We start from the raw sequence: 18082 nt of genomic DNA on the forward strand, positions 1-18082 counted from the left end.
AAAGAGAGGGACAGAGAGAAAGAAAGAGGGACAGAGAGAAAGAAAGAGAAGGACAGAGAGAAAGAAAGAGAGGGACAGAGAGAAAGAAAGAGACAGAGAGAAAGAAAGAGGGACAGAGAGAGAGAAAGAAAGAAAGAGAGGGACAGAGAGAAAGAAAGAGGGACAGAGAGAAAGATAGAGAGGGACAGAGAGAAAGAAAGGGACAGAGAGAAAGAAAGAGAGGGACAGAGAAAAAGAAAGAGAGGGACAGAGAAAAAGAAAGAGAGGGACAGAGAGAAAGAAAGAGAGGGACAGAGAGAAAGAAAGAGGGACAGAGAGAAAGAAAGAGAGGGACAGAGAGAAAGAAAGAGAGGGACAGAGAGAAAGAAAGAGACAGAGAGAAAGAAAGAGGGACAGAGAGTAAGAAAGAGAGGGACAGAGAGAAAGAAAGAGGGACAGAGAGAAAGATAGAGAGGGACAGAGAGAAAGAAAGGGACAGAGAGAAAGAAAGAGAGGGACAGAGAAAAAGAAAGAGAGGGACAGAGAAAAAGAAAGAGAGGGACAGAGAGAAAGAAAGAGGGACAGAGAAAGGGAGAGAAAGAGAAAGAAAGGTAGAGAGAAAGAGGGAGAGAGAAAGATAGTGAGTGAGAGAAAGATAAGAGAGAGAGAAAGAAAGAGAGAGGGGGAGAGAAAGAGGGAAAGATAGAGAGGGAGAGAGAAAGGAAGAGGAGAGATAGAAAGGGAGAGAGAGAGAAAGGAGGAGACAGAGAGAGGGAGAGAGAAAGAGGGAGAGATATAAAGAGAGTGAGTGAGAGAAAGAGAGAAGAGAGAAAGAGAGAGAGAGGACAGAGAGAAAGAGAGAGAACTAGAAAGACAGAAGGACAGAGAGAAAGGGAGAGAGAGAGAAAGAGGAAGAATAAATATTAAATATTGTATTTGTTCCCATTTTGTTTTTTACTTTAAATAATGTATGTGCAGTGTGCATAGGGATTTGTTCACACGTTTTTTTAATAGTCCGGCCCTCCAACAGTCTGAGGGACAGTGAACTGGCCCCCTGTGTAAAAAGTTTGGGGACCCCTGCTCAAGACCCTCAAAGAGGGTCTTATTAGACTTGAACACTGAACCCCAAGAAAATGAAATTCAATGATGAAAAAAGTAAAGTTCTACATTTGGGCAAGAAAAACCAAATATACAGGTATAGATAGATAGATAGATAGATAGATAGATAGATAGATAGATAGATAGATAGATAGATAGACGACAATGTGACAAGCGTAGTTTGACACTCCTGGTTTAGGGTGTCCTGCTTAAGCAGGGGGTTGGACTAGAACGCCTCCAATTCTGTTGTTTTGTTCCAGGAATTCAGCAACTTTTTTGTGCTATTCTGGTGAGGATTTGATGCAGTATTTCAAATATGTCTTTCTACAGTATAAAGCAGTATAGGATTGCAATTTCAAATACTTTAAATTTTAATTAATTATAATAATTACAGTAATAATTAATATTATAATTTTATACTATTATTATGCAAAATACTTTAAATTTTAATTAATTATAATAATTAATTTTATAATTTTACATAATTTGATAATATTGCAAAATACTTTTTAAACTTTTACTTTTAATTAATTATAATAATTATAATAAATAATATTATAATTTTACATATTATAATTTATTTTAAAAATAGTTTTTATTGATTAAATACATTAAAAACAACAAAGAAAAATAGCAACATATTGTAAGAAAAGAAGAAACAATATAACAGCAAGACAAGCAAAGACTGACAAAACATTTCACATGGACATAAACAACAAAATTTGTCAACTATACTGTGGACTGCTAGTTTGTGACTTTCCAAATTAGACGCTATCCAGAATTTCTACATGTTTTTGTTATATTTACATTTTGCAACTGTTTTACATATTATATATTATTATTATATATTACATTTTAATTTTATAATATTGCAAAATACTGTATTTAAAGTGGAAAGGAGTCCTCTGGAATGGGGTGGGGGTGGGGCTGTAACAGGTTTGACTAAACAAACAAACAAACAAATTCATTCATGCAGATATGCATGCTTTCCTGGTACGGACGGATGAAAGGACCGCTCGCTCAGGGCTGCCCGCTCAGGTGTCTCAAAAGAGACCCTTCAAGAGCGGCCAGTCACTTCCTCAAGCCGTCCGGACTTCAACTCCCAGAATTCTCTCCGCAGCAAATCCGTCTGCAGAATCCTGGGAGTTGGAGTCGCCGGCGCTGAGAGAGAGATGGAGAGAGAGATCGCGCGCCGCCTTCCGCCTCTCCCTTCCTTCCCGCTTCCTCCGGGACAGCGCCCCCCCACCGCCCCCAATTTGCGCGCGCAGGCCGGGCGCGCCTCCGGGCGGGGTCGCCCCTTTTCTACGCGGCGCCGGGGCTGCGCGGCCTCAGTTGACAGGCGGGTCTCCTGAGGGCAGCATGGCTGAGTCCCTGCGGTAAGGCAAGGCCGGGAGAAGCGGGGCTGCTGAGGCGTCTGAGACCTGCGTTCTGGGCTGGGGTTGCTGTGGAAAGCCGGGCGCCTCCGGGTGGCGGGGCCGCTGCTTGGCTTGGCTCCCCTGGTTTGAGGCAGCTTGGCCGGCCGGCGGCCGGCCGACCGACCGACACGGGGCTGGAGGGTGGCTCTTCTTTTCTGGGCTGGCCGTGTCTCCTGGCTCGCCCTTGGCTGGAAGGAGAGCTCCCGGCCCCGGGTCGTCCTCGACTTATGGCCACAACGGAGCCCAGCATTTCTGTCGCTAAGCGAGACATTTGAGTGGGTTTCGCCTCATTTGTGAAGTGAATTGCTGCAGTTTGTGAAGTTAGTCACAAGGTTGTCTGTGGAGATTCACCCTCATCCAGGTCGGGGTTGTCCCCAAAGGTGCTTTTTTTTTCAAGAGGCAAACTGGTCTTTCTGGTTTTTTAAAAAATATTACTTTTTAAAAATAGTTTTTATTAAATTATGCACATTAAAAAGAGAAACAAAAGAAAAATACAACATACACACACACTCAAAATAGAAAACACTGATACACAAACATTAAGCAACACACTAACGTATTGTTTTTAAACATACTGCTGATTTTATTGTTTCTTACTGTTTTTTCCACTATTGTTGTATTTATAACTTTTGTCAGCTGCTCTGAGTCCATTTCGGAATGAGCGGCATATAAATACAATAAATAAATAAATAAATAGAATAGATAGAATTCTTTATTGGCCAAGTGTGATTGGAAACACAAGGAATTTGTCTTGGTGCAGATGCTCTCAGTGTACATAAAAGAAAAGACACTTTTGTCAAGATTCACTTAATGATTGTTATAAGGGTCAAATAAGCAATGAAGAAACAATCAATGTTAATAAAAATCTTAGGATACAGGAAACAAGTTACACTCATACAGTCCTAAGTGAGAGGAAATGAGTGGTAGGAATGATGAGAAAACTAGTAGAAATAGAAGTGCAGACTTAGTAAAAAGTTTGACAGTGTTGAGGGAATTATTTGTTTAGTAATAAATAAATAAATAAATAAATACATACATACATACATACATACATACATACATACATACCCCTTGGGGTTCTCTTGCGGCAATTCATACCAACGATTAATACTAATGCAGTTTATATACCTTACGTATTTCTCTTTTATTTATATATTTCTTTCCCTTAGTAGTATCTTTTCTTGACAGCTTCCAGCCCTTGTTCCTCGTCCGGCCCTCTGGTGCTCTGGAGAATAGAGGGGCCCCCTCCTCTCTGTGGCAACCCCTCATATACCTGTATACAGCTATCATGTCCCCTCTGGCCCTCCTTTTCTCTAGGCTATCCATGCCCAGTTCCCGCAATCTCTCTTCGTAAGTCTTTCTTGGGTTTTTTTCTTTGAAGACATTTCACTTCTCATCCAAGAAACTTCCTCAGCTCTGACTAGAAGCAGGGTTGACTGATTGAATCCTGCCGTTTCCCACCATCCAGTCAGAGCTTGAAGAAGATTCTTGGATGAGAAGCAAAACGTCTTCAAAGAAAAAAACCCAAGAAAGTCCAGCTGCCTCTTGGAAAAAAACCAACACCTTTTTGAGATAGTCCCGCGGTTGTTAAGTGAATCTGGCTTCCACATGGACTTTGATTGTCAGAAGGTCACAAAACACGTCAACCATCATAAATGTGAATCCGTTGTCAGGCATCCGAATGTAAATCGTGTGACCCCAGAGATGCTACAATGGCCTTAAAGAGTGAAACGTGACCCTGTCGCATTTTTCAGTGCAGTTGAAACTCTGAATGGTCACTGAATGAACTGTTGTAAGTAGAGGACTATTTGCACAGGAGTAAAATCTTGTTTGTTTCTGTCTTATTGGCAACTTTCAAAGAAGGACCTGCCTGTCCTAACTAATTCAAGGCCAGTCTGTCTGGTGGGGTAAGTTTAGGATTCAACTTTCACCACTTTGTTATTTAATTGTTAATTTTAATTGTGATAATTATTTTCATGTGCTTATTGCATTGTAAACTGCCCTGAGTAATTTCGGATAGTAAAATTGGGTGTCCTATAAATTAAATAAATACCATTAAAAACTATTTTCTATGGGTAGCATTTCTTAAATGCTTTGCTCTCAGGACTCCTTGGCACTTTTAAAACTTTTGAGGAAGGACCCTAAAGAACTTCTATTTATATGGGGTATATTTTATCAACATATCCCATATTAAAAACCCAAATGGACACATTCATAGAATGTTTATGTATTGAATTGTGTAAAATATTAAATATTTAGTTCACTAGGTATTAATGTAGGTAATAACCTATTTTTTCTTTACAAATCCTGTACTTTTAATGAAAAATAATGGCATTGTTTAATTTTTTTACAAATATTGTTCATAAATAATTTTGATTTTGCAGTCCCCGGTGAGGGGCTTGGGTGACCCCTCCCCATGTCCTCTGAACACACTTTAGGAAAAACCTTCTTGTTTTCTATATATAATTAAGGCTTTAATTTTCTGACTTTAAAACCACTGGAAGATTTTAGAGAGCCCTTAACTATCCGAGCCTTGCTTCCATGGGAAATTTGGGGTGTGTCTTTTTGTAAAATGTTGGTGAACAAGTTTTGTAGCAGAGTGCTTCAGGGTTCTGCCCTTTCCAAGCTCTTACCTAGAGAGATGGGTTGACCTGTAACCTTGACTGTAAAAGCTGGGGTGCTCCTTTGCTGTCTGTCAGAACTCCCCATATCGATACTCTTAAATGTATTTTGAACTGGGGTGATTCTGCAGTGGGGAGACCACAACCGCAGGTCAATATTTTAAAGGCCCTTCAAAACTCCTGAAGCAGTCCCTGAGGTTCCCTGCAAAAATACCCATTAATGGGTAGGTAGATTACCTGTTGGCCCCTTGAAAAGGAAATAAAACTGTGCTAGCAGTCTTTGGGATGAGAAATCGTTGTGCTTCTACTTGTGAGTGATGGGCTGTGTATAAACACGCTCTATGCACTATTGATTGCAGGGAAGGGATAAATTTCTGTCATTTAGGCTTATCCTTCTGGGTAGCACACCCATTACCCTTTGTGCTGTTTTTTTGTGCGACCTGACAGCTGATGGACGCACACACAATTACACTTGGCTACCTGCACAGCCCTTGTCTCTTTGATTCTCTTACTGGTACTGAGAACTTTTGACCCCTCTGGTCTGGGCTGGGGCAAGATCTTGCACTCAGCCAGCCCAATTCTGACCTTGCTTTTCCCGTTTCCCCTCTTGCTTTAGTCAAGAAATTGTGCTGGGAGTCTCGGGCTTCCGGTGGTGCCTCTTTGGGAGCTTGCAAAACTCCTTATGGTTACGATTATGCTTCAATGTGCCTTCCTGCCATTTTGAGGCTGGGTATTTCATGAAAATACCCTCTTTCCTATCCACATTTTCAGCCTCTTTTAGGGAGGAAAAAGGTATACTGTACTCCGAAAAATACGGTACCTGAGCTTGAATCCCATTAAGTTCAAGTAGCGATTTATGTTGGAGGTGGTGATTTCATTTCAATGCATGACTATTAGTGTACATTAAAAGTGAAAATAAAGTTATTCTAAGTCTAATAGAGTTTGCAGAAAAGAAACCAATTGTAGCAGGTTGTGAAATGCAACACAATATCATTTCTCAGCCAGGAATTGCTGCTTTCTTTATAGTTTTAATCGCTTTAGGTACAGCTAATCCTAGATTTAACAATGACTCATCTAGTGACCACTCAGGGCACTGAAAAAGTGACTTATAGCCACTTTCACACTTACAACGATTACAGACCCACCATGGTCACGTGATCAAAATTCAGACCCTTGGCCACCAAATCATATTTAGGAAGGTTGCAGGATCACGTGATCCCCTTCCGAGACCTTCTGACAAAACAGAATCAATGCGGAAGCCAGATTCACCTAGCAAACAATTTAACAACCGCAGTGATTCACTTAACAACCGTGCCAAGAAAGGTCAAAAAATGGGGCAAAATTCACTTAACAAATGTCTCGCTCAATTGTGGTTTAAGTCAAAGACTGTAGCATTCAAACCAATGTTTTTGGGATACCAAGTAGGCAGGCTTTTTTTTAAAAAATATCTTTTTAAAACATCTTTTATACTGCCCAGCCACTGCCTGCAGATCGCTTTACACACACACACACACACACACACACACACACACACACACACATGCCACTGAAACCCATGTAGGGAAACTCCCCAGGAGTTCCAGGCCACCCCACTGCCATCCTTCTCGACCAGGGATAGGCTGCTGCTTCCACGGTCCGGTGCTCCATACCGGTAGGAAATTCCGGAATGCGCACACAGCTGTGCGTCCCTGATGTGCGCATTTGCACCTCTGTGCAGGATTGGGCTTCTGCACGTGCGCAGCAAACAAAGTCTTGTACGAGGACGCTTGCGTGAGTGAGATTTCAGTGATTTTTGCCAGTTTTCTGCTTCTGCAGATGGACGGAAGCAAAAATATCAGCGAAAGTCACCGAAATCTCGCTTGTATGTATGTGTTCACATGAGATTTCGCATGCCCAGAAGCCAAATCTCACACCGACAGGCACGCACACACCTGCTAGATGTCCCCGCCCGCCAGTCTTGGAGTCCGCATCGGTAGTGCTGAAGAAGAGTGGCCCTTCAGTGCTCGTGACCTTGGCAGGCTTCCCGCCTTCGATTATGATCATTTGGGGTCCTCCCAGTCTGGAAAACGCTGTGGGCGAAACTACTGAGAGCACTGGTGAGCTTCTCCATCTAGGCGAGCCTCGGAGTGGCGGCAAAGGAAGTGTCTGAAAATCGGCTTCTACACATACATAGAAAAAAAAACCCTGAATTTTTTTTTAAAAAAATGGCTGCGCCCACAGACTGGCACCGCCCGATCTGTTTCAATGATGTCATCATGACATCACCAGTGGGTCGCTACTGGTTGGGGCGAACCAGTCCGAACCGCGAGGAACCCACCTCTGACTGTGGTATACCACACAGTAAGCCATAATTCATCCTAGTTCATTGCCTTAATTGTATAATTCATGCAACATTGCAGGATTTGTTTAAAACCCAGCCTTTGCCTTGGCAGGTTTTGCAAACTCAGTGGGATTAACAGGTTGCTTTTTTGTTATAGTGTTTGTCTGATACAGTATTTAAAATATGTGTTTTGGACTTCAGAAACTGAAGCTTCCTCATTGCTGCTATAAAACAAAGGTTATCTGCAGGATTGTATTCCAAGAAAGCTATAAATATAATAATTAATACATCAGGGAGTATTTATGCTCAGATTAATGGGCTTGGTCCTAATTTTCTCTGATTTTTTAACAGCTCAGCATATAGGAACAACAACAACAAAAAAACCTTTAAGAGTGCAGCTGTTGTTTCCTCCAGAAGGTACTTCTGACAGATACAGTAGTGTGCTTTATTTAGTTCAGGGGTCTCCAACCTTGGCAACTTTAAGACTTGTGGACTTCAACTCCCAGAATTCCTCAGTGGCTGGCTGAGTTGCAGTCCACAACTCTGAAACACTGAAATCTGGGAAGCTGGCTAAAGTTTGGAAATGCTTCTATTTTCCTTCTTTCTCTTCCCTCTGACTTCAGTGTGGGGCCTGCGATACAAAGAAAGAAACATTTGATCTCTTCAAGCCAATATTTCCTTATTTTAGTGTGTGTTAGTGTAAGATGCCAAGAACATTTGGTGGGGTACACATTTGATGTGCCAGGATGGTGCAGTGGTTAGAGTGCAGTACTGCAATCTACTTCAGCTAACTGCTAGCTGTAGTTCAGCAGTTCAAATCTTACCACCAGCTCAAGGTTGACTCAGCCTTACATCCTTCTGAGATGGGTCAAATGGGGACTCAGATTGTTGGGGAAAATATGCTCATCTGTAAACTGCTTAGATAGGGCTGTGAAGCAGTGAAGTCTAAATGCTATTGCTATTTGGTAAACAAATACAGTGGTACCTCTACTTACGAACTTAATTCGTTCTGTGACCAGGTTCTTAAGTAGAAAAGTGTGTAAGAAGAAGCAATTTTTCCCATAGGAATCAATGGAAAAGCAAATAAGGTGTGTAATTGGGGAAACCACAGGGAGGGTGGAGGCCCTGTTTCCTCCTAGGAGATTTCTTGAGAGGCCCCATGGAGGCTTCTCTCTGGCTTTTCCGGCCCTGTTTCCTCCCAGGAGATTCCTAGGGAGGCCCCACGGAGGCTTTTCCCTGCCTTTTCCGGTTACAATTTTGGAGGCTTGGGTTTGTAAGTGGAAAATGGTTTTTGAGAAGAGGTAAAAAAAATCTTGAACACCTGGTTCTTAGCTAGAACAGTTCGTAAGTAGAAGCGTTCTTAGGTAGAGGTACCACTGTACATATCAATTGGCCAATTTCTCTTTTATTTCTTGGTAATATTATTCCACCAAATTTGGAAATGTCTGTATCTGGTATTTCCTTTGTGGGATCTGCCTTTGTGGGTTATAAACAGGCAGTAAAACCGTTGAATGGGATGGGAGGCAGATAGTAATGGGCTGCTTCCCCCATGGGGGAGGGGCGCAGTGAAGGTAGTAAGTTTATGCAATATTTATTGAATACTTAATAGGTTTTTTAATTGTCCTTCCTTCTCTAATACCCTAGTATGATCATTAATTACTTTTAAAATAGGAAATAATTGAATAGTATGTTTTTACCCATAAACTCTTTAATAATTTTAATCATTAACTAGAACTGAACTTTTATAGCAATTAAAGATTGCCTAATCTGTTATCATACCGAACCTTGTGGGTTCAGTACAAAACCTTAAAATACTGTTCTGCTCAACTAATAATGCTGTCTATCATTTGTCCTTTTTTGTGGCTGTTCAAATAATGGGACTTAATCACCAGAAAAAGAGTCCAAGCACCTATTTGAGAATTTATCTTGGTCAGTAAGCCACTCCCACTCAATCACATGACCTTTAAGTCACCCCAGTCACATGATTGTCAAGCCACTCCCACATGGTCACATGGCCAGCAAGCCACTCCTACCTGGTTACATGACCATCAAGCTACACTCACAAAACAAGCCACGCCCACAGTGTGGCAGTAAAATTTTTGGCAGCCCATTACTGAAGGCAGACCCTCATAATTGGCTCCCCCTCTTAACCAGCATCCCTGGATGGATTCTGCTCCTTTTGATTCATCACGTGTCACTTTTCACCTAAAGTGTTAGAGGAAAACTAGTTGGAAATACAGCTAGTCCTGGACATGCAACAGTTTGCTTAGAACGACAATGAAAAAAGTGAGTCGTGACCATTTCCCACACTTGGGACTATTGCAACATCCTCGTTGTCATGTGATTTACATCTGGATGGTTGACAACTGATTCACATTTATGATGGCTGCCGTTTCGCTATCTTCTGATAAGCAAAGTCTGTGTGGAAGCCAGATTTCACTTAACAACCGTGTTACTAATTTAACAGCTGCACTGATTCACTTAAGAAATGAGGCAAGAAAAGCCGTAAAATGAGGCAAAGTGCATTTAACAGATTTTGTCACTTAACAACATACATTTTGGGCTCAATCGTGGTCATAAGTTGAAGACTACCTGTAGATCATTTGGTTTCCTCTGTTGAATTAAATAAAAGGTCTTCTATTTTAACCCCCTGATCAGATAGGAAACCCTCCACCTGTGATGGCGAACCTTTGAGAGACTGAGTGCCCAAACTGCAACCCAAGAACCACTTATTTATCGCACAGTGCCAACACAGCAATTAAACCTGAATAATGAGGTTTTATTACCTAAAATGATAAACAATGCAGAGCTCAGCTAATTGTTCTAACAAAAATGTGATAAATGCACCCTAACCCTTCATTTTTCTGCTTTTGAAATATTATGTTTAGCAACAATAAAAAAGAAAAACTTTTGTAATATATTTCTCTTTTTTCCTCCCTCCCTCCATCTCTGTTTCTTTCTCTTTCCTCCTTCCTCTCTCCCTGTCTCTCTCTCCCTTTCTTTCCCTCCCTCTCTCTGCCTATTTCTCCCTTCTGTGTTTCTCTCTCTGTTTCTCTCTCTCTCCGTTTCCCCCTCTTTCTTTCCCTCCCTCCCTCCATCTCCTTCTTTCCCCCATCTCTGGCTCTCCCCTCCTCTTTCTGTCTTCCCCCCTCCCTATCTCTCTGTCTCTATCTTTCTCTTTCCTTCCCTCCCTCCCTCCCTCTCTCTGCCTCTCCTTCACCTCTCCCTCACCTCTGGGGGTGGTGGGAAGAAGCCCCAGAACTGGTGCTGGGTGGTGGGAATCTGACTTCCAGAGGCCAATGAGCCTAGGAGCAGCGCACCAAAGATCACGTGGCTGGGGAGGGGGGGGGCAGGGCATCCCAACACAGGCAGCTCTGCAAGAAAAGCAACTGATGTTCGGGGTGGGGGTGGGGGCAGAACAAACCGAGATGACGCAGGACATGATGCAGGGTCACATTGTGGCTCTGCATCGTACTGGGCTCCAGGAGGAGGAGGAGGAAGAGGTGACCCTGTCCTCCCCCATTGCAAATTGTGCTAAATTTCACTGTGCTGCACAAGGAGAGGGCCAAGGAGGCAGCAACAGCAAATGCATCACTGCAAAGGCAGAATGCTGTTTTGTGCATTTTTTAAAATCCTGCAAACGACGGCGAGAAATGCGATGGAGCTGGGCTGGGACGATGGCGCATGTGCCCACAGAGAGGAGTCTGCGTGCTACCTCCAACACACGTGCCACAGATTTGCCTCCAGGGCCCCATCCCATTTCAGACAAATGTTTATCCAGTCTCTTATTAAAAACTTCCAGTGTTGGAGCATTCACAACTTCTAGAGGCAAGTCGCTCCACAGGCTAATTGTCCTCACTATCGGGAAATCTCTCCTTAGTTCTAGGTTGAATCTCTCTCTCAGGGGGTTCAGCAAACCTGGTAAACAGGGAAAATGGAATTATCAGGGAAATCAGCAGTTTGGGATATATCTGGGAATTATCAGGGAATTCATGAAAAAAATGGAATAAATCAAGGAAAAAAACCAAACTATTAAAACGTTTAAAAGTCGGGGGAAAATCATGTTAAAAAAAAACAACAGATCATGCTGCCTGGCAGAGTCAAGCAAAAATGAGCATAACTGTGGCCACAACTTGCTTCCTCAGCTACCGATGTTTCTCCATGGCTTAGCTGTTTTGTATGACATCATCTACGACCACGCCTTAACTAGATCTCAAGTTACAGGGAAATATCAGGGAATTTCAAAATGCTTTCCCCCTGGACACCCTGCTCTCTAGACCTCAGATTTAGATTCAGTTTTTAAAGAGAAGTTTAAAATTGAGCATTTTTGAGTGGGGTGGATGGGTGGGCTGACCTGGGAAAATGTATCTGTCTTGGTCCTTCTAGACTTCTGAAAGACCTTTGATAGGACTGGGTTGAACTTTGTTTGGGACTTGTGACTTCTTCAGGTCTTGGAAGAATTGATTTTTGAAGTTAAATGCACTCAGAAAACGGCAAACTTCTGGATATCATTTTTCTTTGGGGCCCTGGTTGACTTCTGCACCAGGCAACTGCAGGCTTGTGTGATGCAGCTGCCACAGCCAGGACTGGAACCTTCCTCCACAACTGCCCTTAGGTCCTGGACTCCTGGTAGAAGGTGGCATTTCTCTGCCTCTGTTTTGTCCGCGAGTGTTGTCGAGTACACCAATGTTAATTTTGGTTCCTCTTTCCAGGGCAACATTTTGGCTGGGGAATGAAACCTTGAGAGTCTCGGCAGCACTTTTTGCCTTGAATAGAACCCGATTGTGTGATCGGCTGACAGCAAACAAGGCCGTTCCTAAAAATGCCATTGTCGTCCTGCAAGGTGGAGAGCAGACCAACCGCTACTGTACCGATACAGGCATTGTTTTTCGCCAGGTGAGCTTTGTGACAAACATAACCTTTTGTTTCTATTTTTGCAGCTCTTATCTCTGTCTCTCTGTGTGTGTCTCTCTGTCTTGGTTCTCTCTGTGCCTGTCTGTTTCTCTCTGGGTCTCTGTGCGTCTCTCTCTGTCTCTGTCTCTCTCTCTCTCTGTCTGTCTGTCTGTTTCTCTCTGTCTTTGTCTCTCTGTGTATCTCTCTCTGTCTCTCTGTGTCTGTCTGTTTCTCTCCCTCTCTCTCTTTCTCTCTCTCTGTTTCTCTCTTTCAGTTTCTACCTGTCTCTATCTCTCTCTCTTTTGCATTCTTTGTGACTTTCCAATCCTTGTTTATACTCAGAAGCACTTATTTTGAGCACCTGTCCTAAAAGCGCATGTCCTGAAGGATGTGCATAAAATGCATCAAACCATTTTTTCTCACCATTAATAATTTAGTAGCAGACATGACCTCAGGACACAGCGATGGTCATAAATAGCCCTGTGTATCATTTTAAGGAGAATAATTTTAATATATACTAACATTGCTTTGATAATTATTTTGGAATGATTCTGAAGCATACAAATTCAATAATACATTGACTTTTCAAGTCTGAAGAATTGGATTTTACCAGATTCCTTAGTAAATTCTGGCAACATTAAACAAGGTTTTTGCAGTTTAAAGCCTCTGATAATCACATTAAATAACTGACCCTATTTTTGCTGGGGTCATAGATGTACATTATTATTGATGTAATTCACCATCATTTATTCAGCATGAAACTATGTTGCATTTGGTAAAGACCTGCCCTTGATAAGAATCTTTCCGCCTTCACCAACGTATATATGAATGGTAGTTTTGTCTGTATGTAAATTAATAAAAGATTTAGCTTTCTTCCCTTAACATGAAAGCTTTGAAACTTCTCAAGAGGATTGAAAGTCAGAGTAGAGGTGTATTGTATTCATGATGCTTAAGGAAACATTTTTAACTTTGTTAATTAGCATTTATTTATTTCAGTTGGCATAGTTGCCCTCTTGCCACTCTCAGTGATTAAGTTTAAACAAAACCACACTATAAAAACTTATATAATAATTTAATAATAATTTGTTTGCCACCCCTCTCCAAAGACTCCACTCCGATGACTCTCCGAAGATGTTCAGCTGTACCAAACATGGAAAAAGTGACATTTTGTCCAAGTTTGTAAGACTTTTGTCAGGTTCTGACCTCCCTGTTTCCAAACTGTTCTGGCCTTTTGGCTGCTGACACCTCCAACAGCTGAATCAGAGGGTCCAGTGCCTGATGCGCAGAAGGCAGAGGAGAGGAGAGCAGAGGAAATCTATGGGCTGGTCCTTGGGATAGAAGAGCCACAGCTGCTAGTGAAGCCCCACCCTGGTTCTGGGGTTAAAAGGCAGGGGGTCATGGTGAATAGATGTGGCAGACAATTATCCATCCCCCTGCCGGACAGATTTGTTAGCCTGCAGTGAGAGAGAAACTTTTTGCCGGGGCTGCTAGTGCTCCTAATAAAGGAATCTTTGAGTCCACTTCAGAAGGTTTGTCAGAGGATTTGAAGAGCTGGATCAGAACACAAATGTTCTGTCAGTGCAGTATTTTGTCAGGCTTCATGCCGGCTCATAGTGAACAGCCCTCTCTCTTGCATTTCCTTCGTGTTCCCCCAGTAGCAGGGAAGGGAAACGGCTGTTTGGCCAAACCAAGAGGAAAGAGTCTTTGGAGACCCTTCAGTATGGAGAGAATTGCAGTTTATCGGTCAGCATTCAGAACAGGAGGACAGACATAAACCTGGCTCCTTCTCTTCCATGGTTCCCTGAGTTTGCAGCTGAGTTGTCTGAGTGTGCGAGAGGACTGTCCTCTCAGAGTCTCTGTCCTGTCCACATTTCTAATTCATTTTAGCTACGTTTTTAGCAGTTGTAGCACTTGTAATAAGGTCCATTAAAGGTGAAGCAGATGGATTTCCATACCACACAAAGTTTGCTTTACCTTTAATCTTGGTTAATTTTTGAAGTTTAGTGCCTTACGTGAAAGAGGAGCTCATGTTTATAGTGGAAGATATTGCCCAAAGCCTAAGAATTAGCTAAGGTAGAAACTGGGATAAGCATGGTTTACGAATCCATCGACTGGACTATAGCAGTTTGTCTTGAGACCAGCCAGCAATGTACGTCTGCTGCTAATACCGTGATGGCGAACCTATGGCAGGCATGCCACAGGTGGCACACAGAGCTCTCTCTCCGGGCATGCGAGCCATCACCCAGCTCAGTTCCACTGCGCCTGCGCATGTGCCTCCCTCCGGCCAGCAGATATTTCAGGATTCTGCCACGCATGCGTGGAGGGCGGGGTCCATCCCAAGGCTCTGGAAGCTTTCCTCAAGTCTCCAGGAGGGTGAAAATGGCCTCCCCCAGGCTCTGGAGACCTTCCTGAGGTTGGAAACTGACTCTGTGTGACCTTCTGGGAGGCCTGATTTTTACCTTCCCCAGGCTACAGAGGCTTTCCTCAAAGACGGAGAATGAGGGGGTCATGTGTGTGTGTGGGGTGGTGGTGGTAGTCATGTGCACATGCACAGGGGGGCATGGGGAGTGCATGGGGAGTGCGGAGGGACCGCATGTGTGGCTTCTGTAATCATTGGCCACTGAGCTTACAAATTTGTTTACTTGGTGATCATTGTTCTGTGCCACATTGCTGCTAAAACCATCCACCTGGGCATATTCTAACTGAATTTGCAAGTTTGGAGGAGGTGAGCCCAATGCAGATCTCCCACAATAGGAGTTGCTATACTGACTCTATAGGTACCATAGACTGCAAAACCATCACTGTGTGGGGGGAATGTTAGGTGAATATTAAGGGCCAAAGGCCCTTTGATGCAGCTTTTGCCCTGATAGGTTTTATAGATTGATTTATATGGATTTCTCCCGTGACGGTAGCAGTCCTTCAGGCCTGGCGTAACAGTTGGGCAGTGGCTTTGCGTGCCAGATTCAGCTCCTGGTATCTCCTGGCAGGACTAAGAAAGAGCCGGGGCTGAGGTGCGGTTGTGGACTTTCCTCCCCTTTCTATCTTTGCTCTTTGTTCTTTCCATCAGATCTGCTGAGGCTTTATCAGTCCAAGGTCTCTCTGCTCTCCTGGAGTTTCACTCACTTGTCCTTGCGTGGCATCAACAAATAGTATTCAAAGTTCAGCATTGCAGGACCTCTGAACCTCCCCCTCTGGGCTTTAGCCCTGGGAAGGGACTGCTTCTCCCCTTCCTTCTGCTCCCTTGGAAAAATCTACAGCCTGGAATCCCACTGCTCTCCCAGAGGACATTTTTGTCCTTAAGAATTGACCACCTGGGCCAAACCAAAAGACCTTCCTGGGATAGAGTGTGTTTGCATGTTCTCCCAGCCATTTCACTTCTTTTGGACTTGGGGATTGGGACCCCTTTGGGGGTCGAATGGCCGTTTTACAGGACTGGGGCCTGTACTTGTCCACCTGTCTGGGAAGAGTTTGACCTGGTGACACCTGATGAAGTGGACAAGGCCATTGGAGCTGTGAGTTCCGCCACCTGTTTACTGGATCTGTGTCCCTCCTGGCTGGTTTCGGCCAGCAGGGAGGTGACACGGAGCTGGGTCCAGGAGATTGTCAATGCTTCCTTGGGGAGGGGATCCTTTCCATCACCCTATAAAGAGGCGCTCGTGCGCCCCCCCCCTCAAGAAGCCTTCCCTGGACCCAGCCGTACTCAATATCTATCGTCCAGTCTCCAACCTTCCCTTTATGGGGAAGGTTGTTGAGAAGGTGGTGGCACTCCAGCTCCAACGGTCCTTGGAAGAAGCCGATTATCTAGGTCCCCAGCAGTCGGGTTTCAGGCCCGGTTACAGCACGGAAACTGCTTTGGTCGTGTTGATGGATGATCTTTGGCGGGCCCGGGACATGGGTTTATCCTCTGTCCTGGTGCTTCTTGACCTCTCAGCGGCTTTCGATACCATCAACCATGGTATTCTTCTGCATTGACTGGAGGGGTTGGGGGTGGGAGGCACTGTTCTCCAGTGTTTCTCCTCCTACCTCTCCGGTCAGTCGCAGTCGGTGTTAGTGGGGGGTCAGATGTCGGCTCCGAGGTCTCTCCCTTGTGGGGTGCCTCAGGGGTCGGTCCTCTCCCCCCTGCTATTTAATATCCACATGAAACCACTGGGTGAGATCATCCAAGGGCATGGGGTGAGGTATCATCAGTACGCTGATGATACCCAGCTTTACATCTCCACCCCATGTCCAGTCAACGAAGCAGTGGAAGTGATGTGCTGGTGTCTGGAGGCTGTTGGGGCCTGGATGGGTGTCAACAGACTCAAACTCAACCCCGATAAGACGGAGTGGCTGTGGGTTTTGCCTCCCAAGGACAATTCCATCTGTCCTTCCATTACCCTGGGGGAGGAATTATTGACCCCCTCGGAGAGGGTCCGCAACTTGGGCGTCCTCCTCGATCCACAGCTCACATTAGAGAACCACCTTTCAGCTGTGGCGAGGGGGGCGTTTGCCCAGGTTCGCCTGGTGCACCAGTTGCGGCCCTATCTGGACCGGGACTCACTGCTCACAGTCACTCATGCCCTCATCACCTCGAGGTTCGACTACTGTAATGCTCTCTACATGGGGCTACCTTTGAAAAGTGTTCGGAAACTCCAGATCGTGCAGAATGCAGCTGCGAGAGCAGTCATGGGCTTACCTAGGTATGCCCATGTTTCACCAACACTCCACAGTCTGCATTGGTTGCCGATCAATTTCCGGTCACAATTCAAAGTGTTGATTATGACCTTTAAAGCCCTTCATGGCACTGGACCAGAATATCTCCGAGACCGCCTGCTGCCGCACGAATCCCAGCGACCGATTAGGTCCCACAGAGTGGGCCTTCTCCGGGTCCCGACAACTAAACAATGTCGGTTTGCGGGCCCCAGGGGAAGAGCCTTCTCTGTGGCGGCCCCGGCCCTCTGGAACCAACTCCCCCCAGAGATTAGAACTGCCCCTACTCTCCTTGCCTTTCGTAAGCACCTTAAAACCCACCTTTGTCGTCAGGCATGGGGGAACTGAGACATCTCCCCCGGGCATATACAATTTATGAATGGTATGTTTGTATGTATGTTTGTTTAGTAAATGGGTTTTTAAAATATTTTTAAACTATAATGTAGATTTGTTATGAATTGTTTCATTTTGTTGTGAGCCGCCCCGAGTCTGCGGAGAGGGGCGGCATACAAATCTAAATAAGAAATAAATAAATAAATATCCTATTTTGCACATATTTTATGCTACTATTTATCAGTCACCCAACAGGAATATGTCTGGTTTTAATTCTATACATTGTTTCATCATTTTTTCTATCGATATTTGAATCCAACTCCAATATTCTTTGGCCTCTGCACATGTCCACCACAAACTGCACTGGCTCCTGTTTCGTCTCCGGATGCAATTCAAGGTGGTGGTCATAGCATTACATGGCTTAGGGCCAGACTATCTTCGGATGATAAGGAACCACAGAGTTGGTCTTCTCCGGGTCCTGTCAGCTAAACAGCGTTGGCTGGTGGATCCACAGGGGAGGGCCTGCTCTGTGGCTGCTCTGACTCTCTGGAATCAGTTACCCCCTGAGATCCACCCTCACCCTCCGAGCAGCAGCTGATCCATCCTCCACATGCGCAGGAAGGCGAAGGGGGTGCACGCATGCACGCGCTTTCCCCCCAGAGTGTTCTAGTAGGGCTGCAAATGGCCCTTTCTAAGCAGTTCACATAGCCTATTGCTCCCAACATTTTACTGAC

General features: G+C 44.3%; 1 protein-coding gene across 1 annotated transcript in view; it reads left to right on the top strand.

Moving 5' to 3' along the window:
- Positions 1 to 2224: 2224 nt before the first annotated feature.
- Positions 2225 to 18082, top strand: part of PEPD (peptidase D) — a 217938-nt gene continuing 202080 nt past the window's right edge. Inside the window, exons 1-2 of the mRNA XM_070760680.1 lie at positions 2225 to 2453; positions 12146 to 12329. Of these exons, the coding sequence (XP_070616781.1) occupies positions 2437 to 2453; positions 12146 to 12329 (201 nt within the window). The 5' untranslated portion in view covers positions 2225 to 2436. The remainder of the gene's footprint in view (positions 2454 to 12145; positions 12330 to 18082) is intronic.

Source organism: Erythrolamprus reginae, chromosome 9 (genome assembly GCF_031021105.1).
Source record: "Erythrolamprus reginae isolate rEryReg1 chromosome 9, rEryReg1.hap1, whole genome shotgun sequence".
NCBI classification, from domain to species: domain Eukaryota; kingdom Metazoa; phylum Chordata; class Lepidosauria; order Squamata; family Dipsadidae; genus Erythrolamprus; species Erythrolamprus reginae.